Consider the following 25,297-nt stretch of genomic DNA (forward strand, 5'->3'; position numbering starts at 1 on the left):
CACCAGCACTACCACAGGGGCCCAGTGTGATTGCTGCAGTTTACATCCACTTGCTAGAGCTCTTGTGGCACAGTGGTAGTATCGCATCCTCTGGGTTAGGAGGTTCAGGTTCAAGACTCAACTAGCCTGGAAATGTGTCATAATATATCCAAACAGATTGATTTAAAAAACCACATGCAGTTGCTGATGATGCAGATACTGGAAGACCTGAGTCAAATCTATTGAATATGACACCACATTAATTTCCTCAATATTATCCAAAGCATCTGGTTTGCTTTGGACATATTTAAAGAATGTACCAATTAGTTGATCAGGTTACACCCCTTGTCAACGATCCAGTAACATCACTTCCACATTCCTGGTACTCAGCTCCACGAACCAGTCATTCACTGTGTACAACCTGAAATCAATACCATTTGGGAGGAGAGAAACTATTTGCTAATCCCTCCCACACCCTTTCAGTTTCTGGGTGGTAGGTTGCATAAACAGTGCACTGAATATCCAGCAAACAAAAATTGGTGCTGCCGATCAAGAGAGATCGGTAAATCACTTCTCTTTCTGCAGTTTTATGCTGGGATAAAGAACGCAAATTCTCCTGATCCAGAGAGGGAGCACGATTCCCGAGCTGTGGTCAGCTTCTGCGGAAAGGCTCCATTCAGTCTTTCACTGAACTTGCTGGGTGTGGTCTTGTAGGTCAGTGTTTGAGAAGCCAACCAGAAAAGCTGGGGATTTACTGTCAAAATCAGCTGCTAAGCAAGTTGCTGAATACAACAGGGACAGAATGGCAGAGGACCCCAAGATCGAGCTGTTCATTAAGGTAAGAGCTGATTTAAAAAACATCAAAGTCTTATGTCAAACTTTATTTTTTTTGTTGAAATAATTTATTTAAACTTCCTCCCTTGATTAAATTTAAACACGTCTGTTGTAAAAGTGATAGGATTTATTCAACTAGCTTTGAAATGATAACAACTTTGTTTTGGACAGTTCTTCATGTAACAAATTCATTTAGTTCTCTCTGTGGAAAATTGTTTCACATTCTCTGAACTTTGCATTTCAAGTAAGTGAGAACAATTGGAATTCAGAGGCATTTCCTGCTCATGAAAGTTGAATTATTTCTTCAAAGGCCAAGCAGTTTCTGTTGTGAAGACTTTAGCCTTACATATGATCCTAAGAATGCTCTTTCCTAACGTATATTTTCACTATTTGCTTTGTGCTTGCTTAGATCCACCTGTTTTAATTTGAAGTAATATTGCCAGTTGGTTTGATCTCAAGCATTTGTAATTTAGCTTTTAAGAGGTTCCGCCCTGAGATGCATTCTTTCAAACTCTGCTCAGGAATGTGTTTGTTTTGGTTTTCTTTTCCGTCTTTAAGTTTTTCATCCGTTCTCTTTGCTCATGCACATATCCCTGTCATTCTGTTTACAACTGCTCCCCACGTATTCCAATTATTGGTTAAGATGCATTTAGCATTGCTCGCAAGACCTTTTACAACAGTCATCTTCAAGTGATTTCAATCCATTACTTAACACATTTACATTTCATGATCAATTTGCCCTGTTTCTGCCCCAGTATCAGATTAATATATTTTTATTATTTTTTAATCTGCCATCTCTGTGCTTCTCTTACATGGATGGTTTTCACCAATCTATTGAGCTTATTATTTTGTTTACCTTTGACAGTCATGGTAACATCTTGGTGATAAATGTTTGGAATCTCTTTGAGGACTTGCACATAAAGGATAAGTAATTGATTTTTGGGACTAGTTACACACTATTTTAATCAGAATTTGGGTTGGCTAGGTATAGGGAAGTGGATATACAGGTATAAGTTACAGGCTGAAATCTATCAAAGAGTTGATTTGATAAATTAAAAAGAGACATTTGAGTGATTTTAGGATGAGATTGCTATCACGGTTTCTTCATTACAGGCAGAGCTCATAGTGATATTTGATGGCAGCACCATCTGTTCATTCCAGCGCCTCCTGTCGCTTACACTTGATGTTATAGATTCTGAAAAATTAATGTTGGCAGCGTTATTACTAACTCATAACTATGCAATCTACAATTCTCAAAATGAACAGTACTCTTTCCAAGAAGTTAAAGGCACCAATGAAATGCAGCAAAGCGTGACCAACTTCTGGTTTTGTTTTTCTGTATTTGTTCACGGGAATATGGATATTGCGAGGAGGCCAGCATTTGTCATTCATCCCTAGTTGCGCTGGAGAAGGTAATAGAAGCTGCCTTCTTATGCAAGCTACAATGTTGCAACAGCAAAGACAAGAAGCTGAAAATACAAAGCAGTTTACCTTTGACAAAGGTGATGAGAATAAATTACCTTAAACCTGGCAAGAGCATATACAGAACATGGCCTCTGATTTCAAAGTTGCAAATGATAAATAGTACAGGTTACTGAGGTGGAAATGATGACTGCGAGTTACAACACAGGAGGTATGCGTTTAACATTGATTAAAACCAGTTGTACTACCATCTAACCAACATAGATCATTAGTACAAACCAGTTTTCACTGTTATTGTGTGCTCTTAACATTTAATTTATGGTTCTTTCCTAGTTTTTGCTTTACTCGTTATGCTTTAAATGTTCTCAGTTGTTTTCTTGTTCTCTGAATGGTAAGTTTAGGGAGCCATGGATGACAGGTGAGGTTGTGAGACTAGCTAAGAGGAAAAAGGAGGCGACTGGAAGAACATAGCCAGCCAGGCAGCATCACGTGGTGAAGAAGTCAATGTTTCGGGTCTAACCCTTCTTCAGGTCCTGAATAGATTAGATTAGATTCCCTACAGTGCGGAAACAGGGCCTTCAGTCCAACCAGTCCACACTGACCCATCCTGAAGAAGGGTTACACCCAAAATGTTGACTTCTCCACATCCTGATGCTGCCTGCCTCACTGTGTTCTTCCAGCCTCCTGCCTGTCTACTTTGGATTCCAGCATCTGCAGTTTTTTTTGTCTCTAAGAGGAAAAAAGGAAGCATATATAAGGTCTAGACAACTGAAGACAGACGAAGCTTTGGAAGGATATCAGGAATGTCAGACCAATCTGAAATGAGGAATTAAGAGGGGTCATGAAATCTCTTTAGCAAACAGGGTTAAAGAAAATCCCAAAGCCTTTTGTTCGTATATAAGGAACAAGAGGGTAACTAGAGAAAGGGTTGGCCCACTCAAGGATAAAGGAGGAAAGTTATGCATGGAGTCAGAGAAAATGGGTGAGATTCTTAATGAGTACTTTGTGTTGGTAGTAATCAAAGAGAGGGACATGCCAGATGATGAGGTTAGGGACAGATGTTTGATTATTCTGGTTCAAGTTGTCATAAGGAGTGAGCAAGTATTGGGTATTCTAAAAGGCATTAAGGTGGACAAGTCCCCAGGTCCAGATGGAAACTATCCCAGGTTACAAAAGGAAGCAAGAGAGGAAATAGCTGGGGCTTTAACAGATATCCTTGCAGCATCCTCGAACTCAGCTGAGGTCCCAGAGGACTGTTTAAGAAGGGTAGCAGGGATAATCCAGGTAATTATAGTCCAGTGAGCCTGATGTCAGTGGTAGGGAAGCTGCTGGAGAGGATTCCGGATGAAGGGCTTATGCCCGAAACCTCGATTCTCCTGCTCCTCGGATGCTGCCTAACCTGTGCTTTTCCAGCACTATAATCTAGACTCTGATCTCCAGTGTCTGCAGTCCTCACTTCCTCAGAGTACAAATTGCTGCCCAGTGTGGCAATGCTTTGTGCTTTATGAGGCTGCAGGGAATGAGAATTATGAGGAAGGTATTGGTATAGAAGCAGCTGTCTCTCTGGAATTGATGTTTTGGGTTTGTCAAGCCTATCAGGCAGAACATGTACACATTCTTTTGAAAAATGCCATGTCAAAATGTGAAAGGATCCCATTGTCTAGTGCAGTCCTGAAAGCCACAACCCTAAGACCATCTTCCACAATGAGATTTTTTTACATCTAATTCACAATACAGGATCCAATTCAAATGGTCTGTATCAGTGTTTATAATCCTCGGCCCGCCCAATTCCTTAAAACTGACCAACAGGTCCTCCTATTCCGCTCCCTCATCTACATAACTAGCTTCACCGTCTACGGCTATTGTCTCAGAACTATTCCTTGTGGTAGGTCATTTCACACACATAGACACATAACAGTACAGGCCATTTGGCCCTCAATGTTGTGTCGATCCTTTATCCCACTCTAAGAAACTAGGTAAGATCTTCCAAGTAATATTTTTTCTGAGCTCTGAAGTCTTTCCTCCATATTGGTATCCAGATAGAGCTGCTATCTTTAACAATTGCCTGGCCAACCTTTCAAAAATGGCCTTCCCATCCTGAAACTCTCAAATGCATATCTTCCAGTTGGGAGCATCGGCCAACGTTCGAACCAGATTTTCAGGTGAGGCAGGGAACAGTGTTTCCTTGTGCCAAATGGTATAAGAAGTTCTGTCACTACAGACACCACACCCAACATTCAGCACTGCCATTGCAAAATTAGAACTGATTAGCAGTCCTTGCTTCAGGAGTATATCTCTGTAAAATTGTTTCTATGTACAATAAGGCTAAGATAAAAGGTAGGGAGGAGGGACTTGGGGGAGGGGAGTTGGAAATGCGATGGGTTGAAGGAGGTTAAGGTGAGGGTGATAGGCCGGAGTGGAGGTGGGGGCGGAGAGGTCAGGAAGAAGATTGCAGTTTAGGAAGGTGGTGCTGAGTTCGAGGGTTGGGACTGAGACAAGGTGGGGGGAGGGGAAATGAGGAAACTGGAGAAATCTGAGTTCATCCCTTGTGGTTGGAGGGTTCCTAGGCGGAAGATGAGGCGCTCTTCCTCCAGTCGTCGTGTTGCTATCGTCTGGCGATGGAGGAGGCCAAGGACCTGCATGTCCTTGGTGGAGTGGGAGGGGGAGTTGAAGTGTTGAGCCACGGGGTGGTTGGGTTGGTTGGTCCGGGTGTCCCAGAGATGTTCTCTGAAACGTTCCAAAGTAGGTGGCCCGTCTCCCCAATATAGAGGAGGCCGCATTGGGTGCAGCGGATGCAGTAAATGATGTGTGTGGAGGTGCAGGTGAATTTGTGGCAGATATGGAAGGGTCTCTTGAGGTCTTGGAGGGAGGCGAGGGGGGATGTTTGGGCGCAAGTTTTGCATTTCTTGCGGTTGCAGGGGAAGGTGCCGGGAGCAGCCTGCTTGGCACACTCTCCTCATTCCTGAAGAAGGGCTCATGCCTGAAACGTCGATTCTCCTGCTCCTTGGATGCTGCCTGACCTGCTGCGCTTGTCCAGCAACACATTTTCAGCTCTGATCTCCAGAATCTGCAGTCCTCACTTTCTTCTATGTACAATAAGAACAGAGTTAATTTTAAAACATGGTAATAAATATATATTCCAGTGGGGGACTATCAGACATGCCTGGCTTCAAACACACAGATCCATAAGGTGAAGGTAGTCAATGTTGAAACAGTTAAGACCAAAGTGTCATTGAGTTCTTCCAGTTCCCTAATGGCAGAGTCGATTTTGTTGGCCTTAGCTGTGCACCTTAGTCCTTCTAAACTCTTGATTTGGAGTTTGACATTGGTATTCAAATGTTTCACTATCCAGCATTGATGATCCTCCTCCTTAAGGATTATGATCTTTCCCACGTTGCACAGCAGCATTTCTTGTCCATTGGCTCGGTGAGACTTCTAACCATTATAGTTACGTAAACACACGATCCCAATGACTTGTCCTAGTTTGTGTTTGTTCAACTCAGCAAGAGTCCTTCCACAGCACCGTCCAAATTCATAATCCCTGCCATCTGGAAGGATAAGGGCAGCAGATATATGGGAACACCACCACCTACAGTTCCGCGCCAAATACACCATTCTGATTTGGAAATGTATCATTGTTCCTCCAGTGTCACTGTGCCAAAATCTTGCAACCCCTTCTAAATGGTGTACCTTTACCACATGGACAGCAGTGATTAAAGAAGGCAGCTCACTGCTACTTTCTCAAGGGCAGTTAGGATTGTACAACCCAGCCAGCAATACCCACATCCGCAGAATGAATTTTTTTAAAAACTGAAAGTTCACTTCCCTTTTTCATCATAGACTGAATGTTGAGGAAAGGTAGAATTCAAATCCAAATTTCATCATTGAATGTGTCTGTGGCCATTGCATTGCCTTGGAGCCAGCTTTCTTGCTGATGTTATTTCATAAACATTTAAAAGCACATCTTAAAGTCTACCAAGCTGGTATCAATGGCTCACAAAAAGCTGAATAATATACATTTATTTGATTTTACGTTTAAAGTGCTTAATTGCTTGTCAAGCAGTGAACTAATTTTGTTCAGCGCCATTTAATCTTTTGACAACTGTCAATCAGAAAATGACTGAGTAAGGTCAGTGTGACGGTCGTGTGGAATGCTTCAACATTGGGTGAGGTAGTGCAGGAGAATCTGCTATTTCTGCAGTCACAGTTCATTGGACGTAAGAATTAGCTAGATTATATCGTGGGTCAAGATTAGAGTCATGCTGGAAAAGCACAGCAGTTCAGGCAGCATCCGAGGAGCAGGAAAAGTCAACATTTCAGGCAAAAGTTTCCTGATGAAGTGCTTTTGCCTGAAACATCGATTTTTCTTGCTCCTCGGATGCTGCCTGACCTGCTTGTTTTTCCAGCACCACTCTAAGTTTGACTCTGATCTCCTGCATCTGCAGTACCCACTTCCACCTAAATTGTATCATGGAAAATGGCAAGGTCTAAGACTATGTGTGGAGGGATGGACTGAAGCTTGAGGTAGCTGTCACAAAGGCTCATTGCGGAAAAGCCACCTTCTTCGGCCCTCCCAGCATGGTGCTCTGAAGGACTGGAAGCAATATAAAAGTTCTGAGGGTGAATGCACCAGGAAGTATTTGGCATGAAATGTAAATGTAAATGTAGTGGTAACCTACAATGGCAAATATTGTGAGGCAGTTCATGTAATTTCTTGAAAGGAACCTTTCCTGCACACCATATGCAACATCAAATTTAATGTTCTTATTAAATAAGCTTTTCCAACTTTTCAGAACTAAGCATAGCATGAAAAAACCTGAGCATATCATAAGATTATTATAACAAGCGTGGGTTTCCTCTGGGTGCTCCAGTTTCCTCTCACAATCCAAAGATGTGCAGGGCAGGTGAATTGGCCATTCTAAGTTGCCCATAGTGCTAGGTACATTGGTCAGAGGGAAGTGGGTCTGAGTGGGTTACTCTTTGGAGGGTCAGTATGGACTTGTTGGACTGAAGGGCCTGTTTCCATATTGTAGTGAATCTAATCTAAAGTATTGCAAGATAGCATAATGGAATTGTTGTAGAGAGGAGTGCTTAGAAATTGCTTAGGATGGAATTAGGAGAGATTTTATTCTGTGACATGAGTTTGATCTTACAAATGGGAAAGAAGGGCAAGTTGATTGACAGTCGAGCACTATCCAATTTTTGCATTTCAATTAGTGCAGAACTGAGTAGCCAAGAGCTGGCTGACTAATGATTGGAGAATAGGGCAAGGCATGTCAAAAGCCTCCAGGAATTGTTTTTAATCACGGTTGGCATTCCCAGTTAACTGGAGTTGCAACATCATGTGGAGGTTGGACACCACATTAGTGAGGCCTCTTCTGCTGTGCTGTGTTCAGTCCGGTTGCCCTGTTATAGGAATGATATTATTAAGCTGGAGAGAGTTCAGAATGTTACCAGGATGTTGCCGGAAATGGAAGGTTTGAATTATAAGGAGAGGCTGGATAGGGTGAGTTTTTCTTTCATTGGAGCATAGAAGGTGACCATATAGAAGTTTATAGATAAGGTGAATGGCGGATGTCTTTTCCCTAGAATGGGGGATTTCAAGCCAAGGGAGCATATTTTTAAGGTGAGAGGAGAAAGACTTTAAACAGACATAAGGGGCAACCTTTTTACATTGAGAGTGATTTATTAGATTAGATTGCTTACAGTGTGGAAACAGGCCCTTCGGCCCAACAAGTCCACACCGACCCACCAAAGAGCAACCTACCCATATCCCTACATCTATCCCTTCACCTGACACTACAGGCAATTTAGCATGGCCAATTCACCTGACCTGCACAGCTTTGGACTGTGAGAAGAAACCGGAGCACTCAGAGGAAACCCAAACAGACACGGGGAGAACGTGCAAACTCCACACAGATAGTTGCCTGGGGGTGGGGGGGGGGGGGGGGGGGGCGGGGTGGGGGTGCGGTGGGTGCGGGGTGGGGGGATGGAATTGAACCCGGGTCTCTGGTGCTGTGGAATTTATATGTGGAATGAGCACGGTTATGATGTTTAAAAGACGATTGGATGAGTAAATGAATAAGAAATGTTTGAAGGGACCTGGGCTAACAGCAGCCAGGTGGGACTCGTTTAGTTTGGGATTATGGTTGGCATGGACTGGTAGGATCAAAGGGTCTGTTTCCATTGTCTATGGCAGAATTTGGACCAATGCCCAGTGGCGCCAGTTATCAGCCCTCTTCTTTCAGTTGTGGAATTTTAATGGTGGTAGAACTTTAGTTGAAAAGAAATGTTTCAGACATGTCTTTGAAAAAAAACTGGGGAGAGGAATAGGAGAAGCTAATGTTCTGAGGCTGAATTTCCAGAGAGCTGAGCCATGACATCAGGGATTCCCCTTCATCGTCCATGCTCAGTTGCATATAGGACACTGAGGATAAGCTGAATTTGAACCCAGCTCTTCAGAATACAAAGCAACCTTTCCCATCTACCCCATCCCAATTCCCAATAAAACTTGTACATTTATTTTCGCAAGGAATCTACTGATTGTCTCAGAAAGGGAAACATATTTCTTCTATTGAATTGACTACTGTTGATAGCTGTCTGTGTACCTAAGCACAAAATGGTGTCCACGGTGACTTGTAGTAATAACTTTTGCTGGTTCTTTGAACCATTTTAGGTTAGATTAGAATCCTACAGTATGGAAACAGGCCCTTCGGCCCAACTAGTCCACACTGACCCTCCAAAGAGCAATCCACCCAGACCCATTACCCTACCCTATATTTACCCCTGACTAATGCACCTAATACTTTGGGCAATTTAGCATGGTCAATTCACCTGACCTGCACATCTTTGGATTATGGGAAGAAACCAGAGCACCTGGAAGAAACCCACGCAAATACAGGGCGAATGTGCAAACTCCACACAGACAGTTGCCTGAGGCAGGAATCGAACCCATGTCCCTGGTGCTGTGAGGCAGCAGTGCTAGCCACTGAGCTGCCCCGCATTTTCTGTTTACTTAGGACAGAAATCGTGATAATGGCAAGTTCAGCCATTCTGCATGGCTGAAGTGTTAACAACAAAAGAAATTGTGCATCAAATTCACCAAACATTGAATCACACTTGGCATATCACCTGCAAATTGCTTTGGTAAATCCTGAGGGTTGAAAATGTGTTGCTGGAAAAGCGCAGCAGGCGAGGCAGCATCCAAAGAGCAGGAGAATCAACGTTTCGGGCATGAGCCCTTCTTCAGGAATCAAGATTCCTGTTTCCTGAAGAAGGGCTCATGCCTGAAACGTCGATTCTCCTGCTCTTCGGATGCTGCCTGGCCTGCTGCGCTTTTCCAGCAACACATTTTCAGCTCTGGTCTCCAGCATCTGTAGTCCTCACTTTCTCCTCCTAAATCCTGAGGGTGTAAAAGGTTCTGATGAAATGTACATTCCTCAGGAAACTCTAGCTTTCTGTAAAAAGCAGTTATTATCTAGTGGCCATACACTGCCCAACATGCCTCAGTTTCCAAAGCAACAACATTTTTATTTGTTATGCAACTGCCTCTTGCATAGCACAGTGTTGCTTCATTCCTCTGAGAAATTCTTGTGGTGTTCCTATCTGATCTAACATACTTTGAGAGACAACAATCTGAAAGGTCCCAGTGATTTCATTACTGTGAGCCAAAACAACCAGCCTTGTATGAGTGCTCAGTTTTAAGACTCAAGGAGTCATCTTAGTGAAGAATTCTCTTATTTACTCCCTTGTTTGTTTTTATTTTCAGCCCCGTTCACCACACCTTGTCCCTCCTGCCCCAGAAACATCCAAAGTTGCTGAGGCTTGGGCACCCCAATCCAATGGAACGTTTCCTCACTCCCTCTCTGTACTATGCATATCTGCTTAGAATAGAATCCCTACAGCGTGGAAACAGGCTCTTAGGCCCAACCAGTTCACACCGACCCTCCAAAGAGTAATTCACCCAGACCCATTGCCATACCCTAAATTTAGCCCAATTTCTGCTCTTAAACCATACATCCCTGAACACTATGAGCAATTTAGCACAGTTAATTCACCTGACCTGCCATGTTTGGACTGTGGGAGGAAACTGGAGTACCTGGAGGAAACCAACACAGACATGGGGGGAATGTGCAAACTCCACACAGACAGTTGTCTGAGGCTGGAATCGTACCCGGGTCCCTGGCGCTTTGAGGCAGCAGGGCTAACCACTGAGCCGCCATACCTTTGTTAACGCTGCGTCTGTGCCTTTTAGTGCAGTTAATGCTGTCATCAAACTATCAGTAGTTACGCAATTGTTTCATGTTTTGAAGAGTTATAAGAAGTGTCAGTCCTTTACTCCAGCTAATTGAACAAAGACCATCATAACAATTGAATCTTTGTGTGCAGGCCAGTGACGATGGTGGGTCCATTGGGAATTGTCCATTCTCCCAACGCTTGTTCATGATCCTGTGGTTAAAGAAAGTTGCTTTCACCATTAACACGGTGGATATGAAGAGGTGGGTGCTGTTTCAGGTGAACTGAGTGTTGATCCTAGAGACAAAGGTACAAAGAGATATGACAATGGGCACTGTTGGAGCTGAATCCCAGAAAGGCCTGAATGTTTAGTATATATCTCATGTTCTACCTGCAACATTATTATTTTTCGACCTCCCCTCCTATATGCCCCTTTCAGATTTGATTCTCAGCTGTTTGCCTGGTCATCTCCAAGAGAGCCCTGATGATATCTCTGTGCCAATCTTTTATTTTACATTTTGGTGTTTAATTATTTGAGGAAGATTGTTCTTTGCCAATTACTGCAAAGAACAAGATATTGTTTGAGAACGTAATGTTTAATTCAGAGCTGACTGCCTTTAACTTACTAGGAAGGAATGGTCGCTGGTGAAGTTTCAGCGTTTAATGTTTTAGCTTGTGTGTAACTGATCACTTGTGTGAATGTTATGTCTCTTCTAATCCTGTGATGTCTTACACTAAAATTTCCACTTAATTCACAGTCTTTTCAAGCTGGGGATTAGATTAGATTAGATTACTTACAGTGTGAGAAACAGGCCCTACGGCCCAACAAGTCCACACCGACCCGCAACCCACCCAGTTCCATTCCCCTACGTTTACCCCTTCACCTAACACTACGGGCAATTTAGCATGGCCAATTCACCTGACCTGCACATTTTTGGACTGTGGAGGAAACCGGAGCACCCGGAGGAAGCCCGAGCAGACACAGGGAGAATGTGCAAACTCCACACACAGTCACCTGAGTCGGGAATTGAACCCGGGGTCTCTGGCGCTGTGAGGCAGCAGTGCTAACCACTGTGGTTAGCACTGCTGGGTTGTACAATGTCCTCTGAAATCTGGATTCATTTTATTATTCATTCTTGGGATGAGGGCATAGCTGGCTAGGCCAGGATTTATGGCTCTTCCCTATTTGTCCAGAGAGCAATTTAGAGTCAACCATATTGCTGTGGGTCTGGAGTCACATGTAGCCAGACCAGGTAAGGATGGCAGTTTCCTTCCCTAAAGGATGTTACTAAACCAGATGGGTTTTCCCCTGACAGTAAGCAATTGTTTCTTTAGACTCTTATTAGAGTAATTAGACTCTTATTTCCAGATTAATTTTTATTTAATACCACAGTGGGAATTGAACCCATGTTCCTGCCCATTACCTCTTCACCCCTGAACATTATCTGCATTAACAGTCCAGTGATAACACCACTCAGCCATTGTCTCCTCATTCGTTTCCATCTGCTTATCATCACTCCATCCCCTGCTTCCCTGCACCCCTGCCCCCCACCCAAACTCTAGTTATTGGTTATCGGTTATCAAGTATAAACTCCAAGGTATTTTTAACTGCTTCTTTGAGAGAGGTGGCACAAGTAACTTTGTCTTTGCCTTACACCAGAGTCACTTTATTAATAATTAAATGGAAATTTAAGATAATTTGAGGGATACGTTGGATGGATGCATAGAATGGTAACAGGCCATTTAGCCTATCTTGTTTAACCCATATCTTTGCAAGAAGTCAATTTGTTCTACTCCTCCTGCTTTTCCCCCATAGCCGTGCAAATATTTTTCTCTTAAAATGTTTATCTAGGAAAAGATAAAATTGCCATAGTCTTACCAAGCCAAAGCACTGCTCTCTCATTAAAGAGAGATGTTTGGTAGGGGTTTAACCTGAGGGTCAGCACAACTCAGGTGAGGGGAGAGATTGAGAAGGAAAATCATTCATGGTCACCTCAGCCAATATTTACCAACTTCCTTTTGAAAGTCATGATTGGGTCTGCCCTCACCACACTCCCAGACAGTGCATTCTCACTCCCTGCTGCAGTATTTTCCTCAAATCCACCAAAGACTGAGCAATATTTAACTAATTTGTACTCCAAGTTCTTTGTGCATCTCTCTGTATCTCCCTCCCTCTTTCTCTATCACCTTCTCTCCATTTAGAGTCATAGAGATGTACAGCATGGAAACAGACCCTTCGGTCCAACCCGTCCATGCCGACCAGATATCCCAACCCAATCTAGTCCCACCTGCCAGCACCCGACCCATATCCCTCCAAACCCTTCCTATTCATATAACCATCCAAATGCCTCTTAAATTTATGTCTTTTTTCTGTGTCTTGTGATACTCTGGACTGAGTTAGATGTCAAACTCCTGTAGTTTTCTTTATTCATTCACACGATGAGGGCGTCGCTGGTTAGACCAGCATTTATTGCCCAGAGGGCAGTTAAGAGTCAACCACATTGCTATCCAAGATTAATCTTGTTAACTCAGTGCCTTGTTGCAAAGTTGAAAGTTTACTGTAGCCTTTTATGAGTAAATACTGTTTCATTTGATGTGAAAACACATCAATTGCACTAAAACAAGCACTTTTATGGATGAACAGGATTGGTGATGCAGTCCTATGTTTGAAAGAATAATTGACTAAGAATGGTTTTTGTCTCTGCTGACTATTGGGATTCCCTGGGAAAGAAATTGGGATAGCCAGTTCTTCCTGGCATAAGGCCCATCACACTTGGTACATATCAAATGCAAGCTGTGAATCTCTGAGCGATTATATTGACGCGGTATGCCACATTATGGGAACTGCTGTGGAGCTAATTCCCCTCAGCCCCCAACCACTATCCTTCCTGAAACATCCGCTCCCCATTTTTGTTGCAGCCATTTCCACCCCCGCTAACGCCACTCACCTAAACACTTCCAACAGCATCACCTATGTCACACTCCCCGCCCCTCCCCCCTCCCAATGCGTGGGTGAGTGTCACTTCTGTAAATGACATCACCCACGGTCTCTCTACCACACCCATTCCAGTGACCGTCTCCTCCCCCACACCCAGCATCAGCCCTGCACCAGGTCCTAGCTCCCAGCCCTGCCGTGTTTTCACCATCCCCCCCCACCCCACCCCTGACTTCCCCCTCACTGAGGATGAAAAAACTGTCCTCAGTACAGGCTTCACCTTCACCCGCCCTCTGCTCCCGCATCAACAAATTCAACATGCGTTCTGACATCGAACACTTCTTCCGCTGCCTCTGCTTCTGGGCTTACTTTTTCCACCAAGACTCCTGCCCACCTTCCGTCACCCATCACCCTCACAATATGCAGTCCTCCACCCCATTTGCTCCAACCCCAACCTCATCAAACCAGCAGACAAGGGGTTGTGCAGAGATAGTTTGGCCACTGATCTCAACACCGCTGAAACCTGGTGCCAACCCGAAGACACCACCTTCTACTGCCCCTTTGGCCATGATCCCCACACCCCTCTCACCAAACCATTATCTCCCAGACCGTACACAACCCTATCACCTCAGGGGATCTCCCACCCACAGCTTCCAACCTCATTGTTCAGGAACACAGCACCACCCGATTCTACCTCCTTCCCAAAATCCAGAAGCCTGACTATTCTGGCTGACCCATTGTTTCAACCTGCTCCTGCCCCACCAACTCAGCTCCACCTACCTCAATACTGTCCTTATCTCCAATCCCACCCCCTCCCCCACCCGGTCCGGGAACTCCCCATATACTTCCAGGACACCACCCATGTTCTCCACTTCCTCCAAGACGTATGTTTCCCTGGCCCCAACACCTCAGCTTCACCATGGACATTCAGACCCTATACACCTCCATCGCCATGACAAAAGCCTCCAAACCCTCCGTTTCTTCCTCACCCAATGTCCCCACCAGTATCCTTCCACTGACACTCTCATTCGATTGGCTGAACTGGTCCTTACCCTCAATAATTTCTCCTTCGTATCCTCCCACTTCCTACAGACCAAAGGGGTAGCCATGGGCACCCGTATGGGCCCCAGCTATGCCTGTCTCTTTGTCGGGTATGTGGAACATTCCATCAGCTACACCAGTACCATTCCCCACTTTTTCTTCTGCTACATTGATGACTATATCAACGCCATCTTGTGCTCCCACAATTACACCCACACCCTCCACCCTGTCCTTAAGTTCACCTGGACCATCTTAGACACCTCCCTCCCCTTCCTGGACCTCTCCATCTCCGTCAACGGTGAACGATTCAACACAGCCATCTTCTACAAACCCGACCCCCACAGCTACCTGGACTACCCCTCCTCCCACCTTGCCTCCTGTAAAAATGCTATCCCTTATTCCCAATTCCTCTGCTTCTGCTGCTCCCAGGAGTACCAGTTCCATCACAGAACACACCAGATGGCCTCCTTCTTCAAAGACTGGAATTTCCCCTCCCACATGGTTAATAATGCCCTCAGTACATCTCATCCACTTCCTGCACCTCTGCCCTTGAACCCCACCTCTCCAACCATAAGAAGGACAGAACACCCCCGGTCCTCACTTTCCACCCCACCAAACTTCATTTACATTGCACCATCCTGCTCCATTTCCGCCACTTACAAATGACCCCATCACCAGAGATATATTTCCCTCCCCACCCCTATCTGCTTTCCATAAAGACTGTTCCACACCTCCCCCGACATCTCCGTCCAAGGCCCTAAAGGAGCCTTCCACATCCATCACAGTTTTACCTGCACTTCAACACGTCATTTATTGTATCCGTTGCTCCTGATGCGGTCTCCCCTGCATTGGGGAGACAGAACTCCTACTCGGAGAGTGCTTCAGATAGCATCTCCGGGTCACCCACACCAACCAACCCCATCGCCCAATGGATGAACACTTCAACTCCCCCTCCCACTCTGCCGAGGACATGCAGGTCCTGGACATCTCCATCACCACTCCCTCACCACCTGATGCCTGGAGGAAGAACGTCATTTTCTGCCTCGGGATCCTCCAACCCCGTGGCATCACTAGTTTCCTCATTTCCCCTCCCCTCATCTTATCCCAGTTCCCACCTTCCAACTCTGCACAGTCCTCATGACCTATCCTACCTGTCCAACATCCTTCCCACCTATCCGCTCCCCCCGACCTATCACTGTTACCCCCCCACCTCCATCTACCTATCATTCTCTCAGCCACCTTCCACCCCCAGCCCCACCCCCCTCCCATTTATCTCTCAATCCCCTCAGCTCACAGCCTGATTTCTGATGAAGAGCTTTTGCCCGAAACATCAATTCTCCTGCTCCTCAGATGCTGCCTGACCCGCTGTGTTTTTCCAGCACCACTCTCTCGACTCTGATCTCCAGCATCTGCAGTCCTCATTTTCTCCTTACTCTATACTTTCTGCTTGTTCTCTGCTGACAAGGCCCAGGCTTCATTTAGGCCTCCGAGGTGTTTTGAAGCACAATCATTGCTCCTGTATTCTGCCTTGCAGGAACCCAGACATGCTCAAGGATGTTGCACCGGGGAGTCAGCTGCCTGTCCTCATTTACAACGGTGATCTTAAGACAGATAACAACAAAATTGAAGAATTTCTGGAGGAGGTTCTCGCCCCTCCCAAGTGAGTTGTGACACACTGCAAAGTGATCTTCAGCATGTTTGCCTTTTCATGAAATGTGCCGTGATGCAATGTTCTCCTGCACAATGGAGATGGGAAGAAGGTATTGGAGGTTTACTGTGCTTCCTGGGTGCATGAGCAAATCTTGCTATCGTAAACCATGAAGACACGAATAACTGAAAGTGGCTGAGGTACAAGAGCATGAGAATTATAGGAGGAGGCTCTCCGATATTGAAGGGTAGATCAACTCAACAACCAAAAATGTTAGAATCCTACAGCAGAGCAGGAATCATTTGACCGATCTTTGCTGTTTAAGCTTTTTGAAACAGCTATCCACTTCCTCCCACTCCTAGCGCTGCAGCCGATTCCTGCTTAACTGTGTGTCCGATTCCATATCAAATCCTGTTTATTGAACAGCATTGTTCCATGCAACTACACAGATCTACAAATACTTATCTCTCCACAGATGCTGCCAGACCTGCTGAGGTTTTCGAGCAATTAATGTATCACAGGCAAATTTCCAGCATCCACAGTTTTAGGTTTTTTTGCACAAAGAAATATATCTAACCTGACTTTTTTACCAATGGCTTTAAACCTGTGTTTCTTATTTGAACAATTGATATGGAGGTGCCGGTATTAGACTGGGGTGTACAAAATTAAACATCACATAACACCAGGTTACAGTCCAACAGGTTTATTTGGAAGCACTAGCTTTTGGAGCACTGTTCCTATTGACATGTTGGACGATAACCTGGTGTTGTGTGATTTTTAACTTTGAGACCATCTCATTCTCACAATCTATAGCATCAAACCTCTGCTGAACTTTTAACTTAATTCCTTAATTTTTCCAGTTTAAATTAAGAAGGACTTTGGTGTTAGCTAATACCTTATTTCTTTACTTCTCAACTAATTCCATGAAGGTCTGTAATGCTTAACTTTTATATTCCTCTTACTATTTTGCAACCAAGTTTTTAAATTGGAGTCATATGTGGCAACACTATCCACTTTTCACTGTACTCCTATATATCAGTCCTTGAGAACACATGACATTAAATCTATATCATTTCTGAAGTCCATTTCCCCTTAACTCCTTTGTTTGTGAAGAGCAATGTCAGCTTCCCTGAGACCATTATTTCTCCTGAAGAATCTATTATTATTTTCAAAAGGCTGCATTGTGTCTTCTCTTGTGGTTGAGCAAGTTGCAGACCCTGAGGCATAACTGCTACAGTTGTAGACAGGAACTGTAAGTGCTTTCATTGCTGAATGGTGCCTCCGAGTTTCGGGAGCTCTTCTTTCTTTGACACAACGGGAGCACTTGTTTAAAATCAGGTGCTGATATCAATGAAACATTGTTCAAAGTGTTGCAAGTGACCTGTAACTTCCTGCCAACAAAAACAAACCCCAGCTGCCTTTTGTAAAAATGTCATTCCCGAGTTATGCAGCTGTTAACCTTACCTGTGCTGAAAAGGTTTTCTGTTCTTTAAGAGATCGGATACAGTAAAACAACTTTTACATTGGCTGAACTATTCAGATACTCAAGAATCCTACTTAGAAATGCTTACCATTATTTCCAAATCGCTCCATGCTGTCTCCTCTCCAAGTCTCCCCAGCCTCTTCCAGCCTGCAATTTGCTGAGATCTCATCCCAGATCCTACCCTCCAACTTGGCACCGTCTTCTTGAGCTATCCCACCTGTCCGTCTTCCTTCCCACCTATCCACTCCACTCTCCCCACCGACCTATCACTATCACCACCCCCCCACCTGCATCTATCTATTGCCTTTGCCAGCTACCATCCCCCTTCCCCAGCCCCATCCTCCTCTTTATCTCTCAGCCATCTTTCCACCCACCCAACCCTCCCTCCACCCCATGCCCAAAACGTCGACTCTCCTGCTCCTTGATGCTGCCTGAACTGTTGTGCTTTTCCAGCTCTGATCTCCAGCATCTGCAGTCCTCAGAATTTCCTGAGATGGTTGCCACATTACTAAAAGGATGGGGTTGCTTTGGAGAGGGTGCAGAGGAGGTTCACCAGCATGTTGCCTGGTATGGAGGATGTTAGCTATGAGGAGAAGTTAAGTAGATTAGGATTATTTTCATTAGAAAGACAGAGATTGAGGACGGACCTGATCGAGGTCTATATTTCTCATTGGAAAGAATAAGGCTAAGAGGGGATTTGATAGAGACATACAAGATGATCAGAGGATTAGATAGAATAGACAGTGAAAGTCTTTTTCCTAGGATGATGATGTCAGTTTGTATGAGGGGAATAACTACAAATTGAGGGGTGATAGATTTAAGACAGATGTCAGAGACAGGTTCTTTACTCAGAGAGTGATAAGGGCGTGGAATTAAAACAACTTCAATATTGCACAAAATATTCCACAAACTCTAGTTGAATACATTCTGAGGCCATGGAGACAAAGGGTCAAAGGTCCCTTATTCTGTGAAAAAAATTGGCTTATGAACTTTTTACTTACGGAAAATATAAACTTATACTGTTATAAAATGCAAATGAGCAACCTGGGAGAGTCATTGTTTGTTGTTCATCTCTAATTGCCACAGTGATGTGCTGTTAGGAAGGAAGTTTTAGAATTTCAACGCAGCAACAGTGCAGGGACAGTGCGATAGTGCCCAAATGGGACAGTGGGTGGCTTGGAACGGAGATCACAGATAATGGTATTCCTATATATTTGCTGCCCTTTTCCTTATAAGTGGTAAGTATCATAGGTTTGCAAGGTGGTGTTGGAAGAGGTTTATCGAGTTATTGGAGTGCATCTTGTAAATGGTACACCCTCCTGCCACTATCTGTCAGTGGGGGAGGGAGTGAATGTTTAAGATGGTGAATGGAGCATCATGCAGCTGCTTTTTCATGATGGAATTGAAGTTGAGTGTTGTTGGAGATGCATCCATTCAGGCAGGTGGGGAGTATTCCCTCACACTCCTGACTTGGAGATGTTGTAGTCTTTAGCAGGGTGAGTTACTCACTGCAGGATTCCTTGGCTCTCACCTGCTCTGAAAGCAAGCTAAGACCTCAGAGGACTGCAAGTAAGAGCAAAATTAGAAAAGGAGGTGGGCACGTTTAACAATTGATTTTTTAAAAATTTAATTTGGAAGATATATTTCCTCTGAGTCAACTGTGATTCAAGGTGGATTAAAGTGGCAAGTCTTCATCCTGAGTTAGTCACTCAGAGTAGACTCCTGTTCAGAGAGCTGTAGAGGACTTTTGTGGTACATGGTTTATTGGAAGAATTAGTGTCAAACTTCAACTTGTACATGAGGATTTCAGGAAATTTACTGAGTCAGTTTAGGAGTCAAGCAGGTGACATGTTTTTCATTCTATTCTCAGTCGAATGGAGAGGCAGAAAGACCAAACGAGTGATGCCTCAGAGTCCAGATTGGGAATTAGCTGTCTGGTTAAGGAAGTCAGAAATCATGATCACCAGAGAACCAGATGTATAGAGATCTTACATTGTCAGAACACCTGAAGGGGCACTCAATAGGACCAGGAGAGAATAGAGTAGGTACTGAGTATGATCATCACAGGACGTGGGACATCCACACCAATATTACATCAGACAGTGTACGGAGTGGCACAGCTATTCCAGACACGGTACAACAACATCACCCTAGTGACGAACTCACATGAGTCAGAACTGGGTCTCCAGTCAGAGTTCCACATTGCCCCAGCCTGTGAGATTGAGCATTGACTTGTTTGGGGGAAGATGGTGATAGTAGCATTTAAAAATAAAACTGATGTTAATGATTGCAAAGAATATCTAAGTAAATAAAAAAGCAAACAACTGGAATCATGTAGACCAGGTAGAGAAAAACATGAGTGGAAATGTGATGCGATGAGAATCAGGTAATCATAATGATGTAACTGACCATGTGTCTCTGGGTTCAGTAAGAGAGAAGACAACTATGTAGAATGGGCATGTGAGGAAGAAACACTGCATTAGAGAGCTCGATTTGAAAATCTACTAGGTACAGATGTAAATAAAAGAATGTTACAGTATATACGGAGTTAAAAAGCCTTATTTAGACATAAGGAGCAAGCAGCCATGGGGGCATGTATGTGGAAACACCCAGGGGTACTGAAAACTGGTATCTCATTTATGGTGAGCAAGCAGTCTTGGCTTAAAGCACATGACAAAACATTGAGTCTTACTTGGTCACTCCAGCAGATAGTTAAGAGTCACACATAAACCAGACTGGGTAATGACAGCAGGATTAGACTGCCCCAGGTTATAACACCATCTACTGTTCATTCTAAGCTTTTATTATATTCAGGACACACACACACACACACACACTCCAATTCAGTTCAGTAAAAGAGTGTCTTACTGAAAGGATGAGCCAATGCATATGAATAACATTTAATAAAGGTACACTAGCTCCCTCAAGTCAATTTGTATCATTCAGCCACACTGCAGCAATTTATTTTAAACGTTTGTCTTCATTGTCCATAAAGAGCCGGGTTTGTTTCTTTCCCATAGATATCCTAGACTGAGTGCCAAATACAAAGAATCCATGACTGCAGGCTACAGTGTCTTCCAGAAATTCTCAGCTTATGTTAAGAACCCACTTCCTGAAAAGAATCAAGGTAAGTTCACCAGCTACGTACTTCGCACATTAATTTGCAATGGCGCTAAATCAATTATAGCCCACTTCTTTGAACTTGCATTGTACGGCTTGTATCTGGAGAAGGTAAAAGGCATCAATGATGGAAGAAATCCACACTATTGCCTTAGTCTGGATAAAGGCTTAAGCCGTTTCAGATGTTCAGCAGCTAGCCAGTGGGACTGGGGACACGTTCTTGCCTTGTGCTCATAGCTCTCTCTGTTCAGCTTGCGAGACAGCATTTCTGAAGGCGTTAGTGGAGCTGGATCAATATCTGAACACCCCACTGCCACATGAAGATGGGAGTTACCCGTCAAAGAGGTTATTCCTGGATGGAAATGAGCTGACATTGGCTGACTGCAATCTCCTACCCAAACTCCACGTGGTTCAGGTGAGTCAGGTTTTAACATCTTATCCTTATCACTGGGTCCACAGAAGTGGAGTTTATTGCTCAATCTCTTCCATAATTGACAAGGGATCTAAAGGATGTAGGGGGTAGACAGGCACCACAATCACATCAGCCATGACCTTAACAAATGGAATAGCAGGCTCAAGGGGACGAGAGGCCTACTTTTGCATGTATGTAGGCAATTGTTGATCGGAAGGCAAGGCTCACTCTGAACCAAGGCTCACTCTGTAACTCATTCTGAATGAATTTTACTTCAGCAGCCAGGTGCAATGTGTTGGAGCTTGCTTGACCTTTGCTTATTTTCCGAGTGGATTTTAGTTTGCTAGTCTGCTTTATTTTCACATAGACTGGTTGAAGCAGGATTTATTCAGAAGGAGCAGTCGTTCAAGCTCCTGTGACACTGACCTGCCTCTGTGACATTTCTTCTGAGTTTTAGCAGGAGGGAAGGGGAGGGGAAAAAAAAACAGTGATTGCATCAAACCGGTTCGAAGTCAAACATTGACTGCCTTATTAGATTCCTCTCCATGGTCACCTTTGGAGGGGAGGGTCATGTAGTGGTCTAGGCTTCACCATAGCAGCCATTAGAATCTGGAATTGGAAGTTAGTCTCAGTCATGTAACCATATTACTGTTGTAAAAACCTATTTGGTTTACTTTGTAGCCTTTATAGAAGGAAACCTGATATCCTTACCTAGCCCACATGTCACGTCAGGCTCTTAGCTTTGGGCTTGACTATTAATGCCCTCTGAAATGGCCACTTCCTTCAAAGGCAATTAAGGATGACCAACATTCCTAAATAATGTCTCCTGCACGTGATTCTCGACCACTTGCTATGAAAGAGTACTCCGTGGTTTCCTTTAAGGTCTTTTTGATTAGTGTACCTGCTTCTAGGTCGGACACAAAGGCTAAAGAGCCCAGTGTCCTTTTATAATTGAAAGGGAGGTGGGCAAATCTATCACATAGGAAGGTCACCCAATGTATGCTATCGCTGTATTCAGAGTTAGCAAGTGTTGTCTTGACTAATAGTTGAAAGAGTTAATGTTGGCGACTCCATTAAAGCTCCATCTGATCAGATGATGTCATGCTGTCTTAAATGGATCTAAGGCAGAACATCTTAGGGTCATGTGGCATGAAGATCTATATCCATAGGACTCATCATAGTCTTCATAACAATGATGAACAAACATGAACTTAATTGTTATCATTTAGTAAACTGCTTAGTAAACTTATTAAGACAAGGGCATCTGCTTGTTAAGGCAATCATCAATAGTGGTTGATCCTCTACCACTGTAAACTAAATACACCTTATACTGAGTCAAGGGAAAGAGGATTAATGCCTGTGTGCTTCTGGTCAAAGTTCCACAGCACTCCATCCCAGCCTTGTTGGACATAGGATGTGGTTCTAACTCTTAAACTCTTCTGGTTCAGAGGTATCTGGGACCACCGAGTCTGGGGTCATTCCAGAGAGACTCTTGCCACTTCTGCACTGTGTGGAATCTCAATTCATATGTTGACCAAATTAACTGCACTCCAGTTTTGCTAATGTTAAAAATCGCACAACACCAGGTTATAGCCCAACAGGTTTATTTGGAATCACTAGTTTTAAAGCTAGTGTGATTTTTAACTATATCCACCCCAGTCCAACACTGGCATCCCCACATCATGACCAGTTTTGCTAGAGCTCCTGGATGCCACACTTGGTCAAAGCTTAAAAATGTGTTGCTGGAAAAGTGCAGCAGGTCAGGCAGCATCAAAGGAACAGGAGAATTGACGTTTTGTGCATAAGGCCTTCTTCAGGAAGAAGCCCTTCTTCTTGGTCAAAGCTGCCTTGTTGTCAAGGGCATTCATTCTCACCTCACCTCACCTCACCTCTGGAGTTTAACCCTTTCATGCAGGTTTGAATCATGGCTGTGATGAGGTCAAGAGCTCACGAATAGGCTGGCGGAACCCTAGCTGGACATCAATGAGCGAGTTGTTGCTGAACAAGTTCTGCGTAGCACCACTGATGATTCCTTCCATGACTTTACTAATGATCGGGAGTAGGTAGAAAAGATCAGAATTTATTGGGTCAGAGTTGTCCTGCTCTTTGTTGAGTGAATGTATCTGGGCAATAATCCACATTGTAGAATAATATTGTAGCTGTACTGGAACATCGTAGATAGGGGTGCAGCAAATTCTGAAGCATAAATTTTCAGATTTTGGCTGGAATGTCATAGCCTTTCTAGTACGCAGTACCTCAGCTTGTTCTTGATGTCTTGTGGCTTAAATTGATTTGATTGGAGATTGGCATCTGTGAGTCTGGGGAACCTCTAGCAGCTTCAACAGGTTGACCCCTCATTTTAAGTACGCCAGATGGTGTCTCCTGGCAAGCTCTCCTGAACTCTTGTTTGAACCAGGATTGATTTCCTGGCTTGCTGGTGATGGTAGAGTGGTGTACATGCTGGACCGTGAGGTTACAGATTCTAATCCTGATACTGATGGCCCACACAGCGTCTTGTGGATACCCTGTTTTGAGTTGCTAGCTCCATTTGAAGTCCGTCCATCTCATTTAACAAGGTGGATTGTATCATAATGTGAAAATGGGATTTCACCTCCACAATGTAGAGTGAACACTCCTATAGATACTGTTATGATAGCCTGATCTGCAACAGAAACATTTGTGAGGATAAGGTCAAATAAGCCTTCTTGCTTCCATCAATACCTGCCAGTCTAGTAGCTATATCCCTTAAGACTCAACTAGCACAGTCAATGGTGGTGTTGCTGAGCTACGCTTGGGGATGGATATTGCATTCCCCACCCAGAGTTCAAGCTGTGCTCCTGCCACCATCAATACTTCTTCCAAGTGATGTTCGATATGGGGGAGCACTAATTCATCAGTTAAAATAGGTGGAGAGTGGGAGATAATTAGCAGCAAGTTTCCTTGTCCATGTTGGACCTGATACCATGCGACTTCTTGGAATTTGATGTTCTTGTGATCAGTTGTATACATGTTGTCAGACTGCAGAATGGATCTTGGACCTTGTTTCATGTTGTTTAAGGAAGGTCTAATGTGCTTAGCATTTGTTCCTGGGTTATTACTACTCTGGATGGAAGAGTGCGCTGGAATTGAAGACCATTCCTCGAAGAGCTTTGCCAAAAGAGCAATAAGCATATTCAATCTCCAAAAATTGGTTGATTTGTTTCTCTTGACTGTTCACGTGTCTTTTAAATAAACTCAAAAATTGCACATTTATTTCAAACTAGTGGTGAACTGATGATCAACTAAGCTACTTTGAAAATTAACCTGAATCCCCTTTAATCCCAAAGATAAATAAATTCGCAGACAGGACAAAGACCTACCCACCTCTGCAGTATTTAAAAATAGGTTAACTTTTCATGGTTTGTTTGAATGACAGTGTGGAAACAGGCTCTTCGGCCCAACAAGTCCACACCAACCCTCCGAAGAGGAACCCACCCAGTCCCAATTCTCTACATTTACACCTCCACTTAACACTACGGGCAATTTAACATGGCCAATTCACCTCACCTGCACATTTTTGGACTGTGGGAGGAAACCGGAGTACCCCCACGCAGACACGGGGAGAATGTGCAAACTCCACACAGACAGTTGCCTGAGGCGGGAATTGAACCCGGTCTCTGGCACTGTGAGGCAGCAGTGCTAACCACTGTGCCGCCCAAGTGAGATCTGGCTGCTGATAATCATAGAATACTGAAAATCTTCAGATTAGATTTCAGGTTCACCTGAGAAATAGGAGTTCTGATTATATGAAACTTTATCTGGTTATGATACTACTGAGAAAGAGAGCTGCTTACAGCTCGATGTTTTGACTCTTACCGACTGAGAGAGTTCTGCATGCCTGCAAACCTTTCTAGCAACTCTCCATAACTTTTATGTATGTACTGAAAAAAACACCTTGGTCCCAAAGCTGCGGTCACCTGATTGCTAGATCCATTAGGGTTTTGCAGATCCGTTGCTCAATAATTAAAGCAATAAAACTCCTGTCTTACCTGTCTCTGGAAACTTTTCTGAACGCTGCTTTCTATGGACACTGTTTTGAAAACAAGTAGAAATCTAAATGGAGAAAAGCCGTAGAAAAATGCAACAGAAATGGACTTCGGGATATTCATACATGAAGTACAGAAAGCTAGCGTGCAGGTACAGCAGGTA

General features: G+C 44.0%; 1 protein-coding gene across 1 annotated transcript in view; it reads left to right on the top strand.

Annotated features, from left to right (window-relative positions):
* The first annotated feature begins 409 nt into the window (after nt 1–409).
* The window catches only part of LOC132825810 (chloride intracellular channel protein 4-like), a 29,571-nt gene continuing 4,683 nt past the window's right edge, over nt 410–25,297 (top strand). The window contains exons 1-5 of the mRNA XM_060841300.1: nt 410–817; nt 10,624–10,733; nt 15,981–16,106; nt 20,598–20,704; nt 20,949–21,112. Coding sequence (XP_060697283.1) covers nt 782–817; nt 10,624–10,733; nt 15,981–16,106; nt 20,598–20,704; nt 20,949–21,112 — 543 coding nt within the window. The 5' untranslated portion in view covers nt 410–781. The remainder of the gene's footprint in view (nt 818–10,623; nt 10,734–15,980; nt 16,107–20,597; nt 20,705–20,948; nt 21,113–25,297) is intronic.

The sequence above is a fragment of the Hemiscyllium ocellatum genome, chromosome 21 (assembly GCF_020745735.1).
Source record: "Hemiscyllium ocellatum isolate sHemOce1 chromosome 21, sHemOce1.pat.X.cur, whole genome shotgun sequence".
NCBI lineage: Eukaryota > Metazoa > Chordata > Chondrichthyes > Orectolobiformes > Hemiscylliidae > Hemiscyllium > Hemiscyllium ocellatum.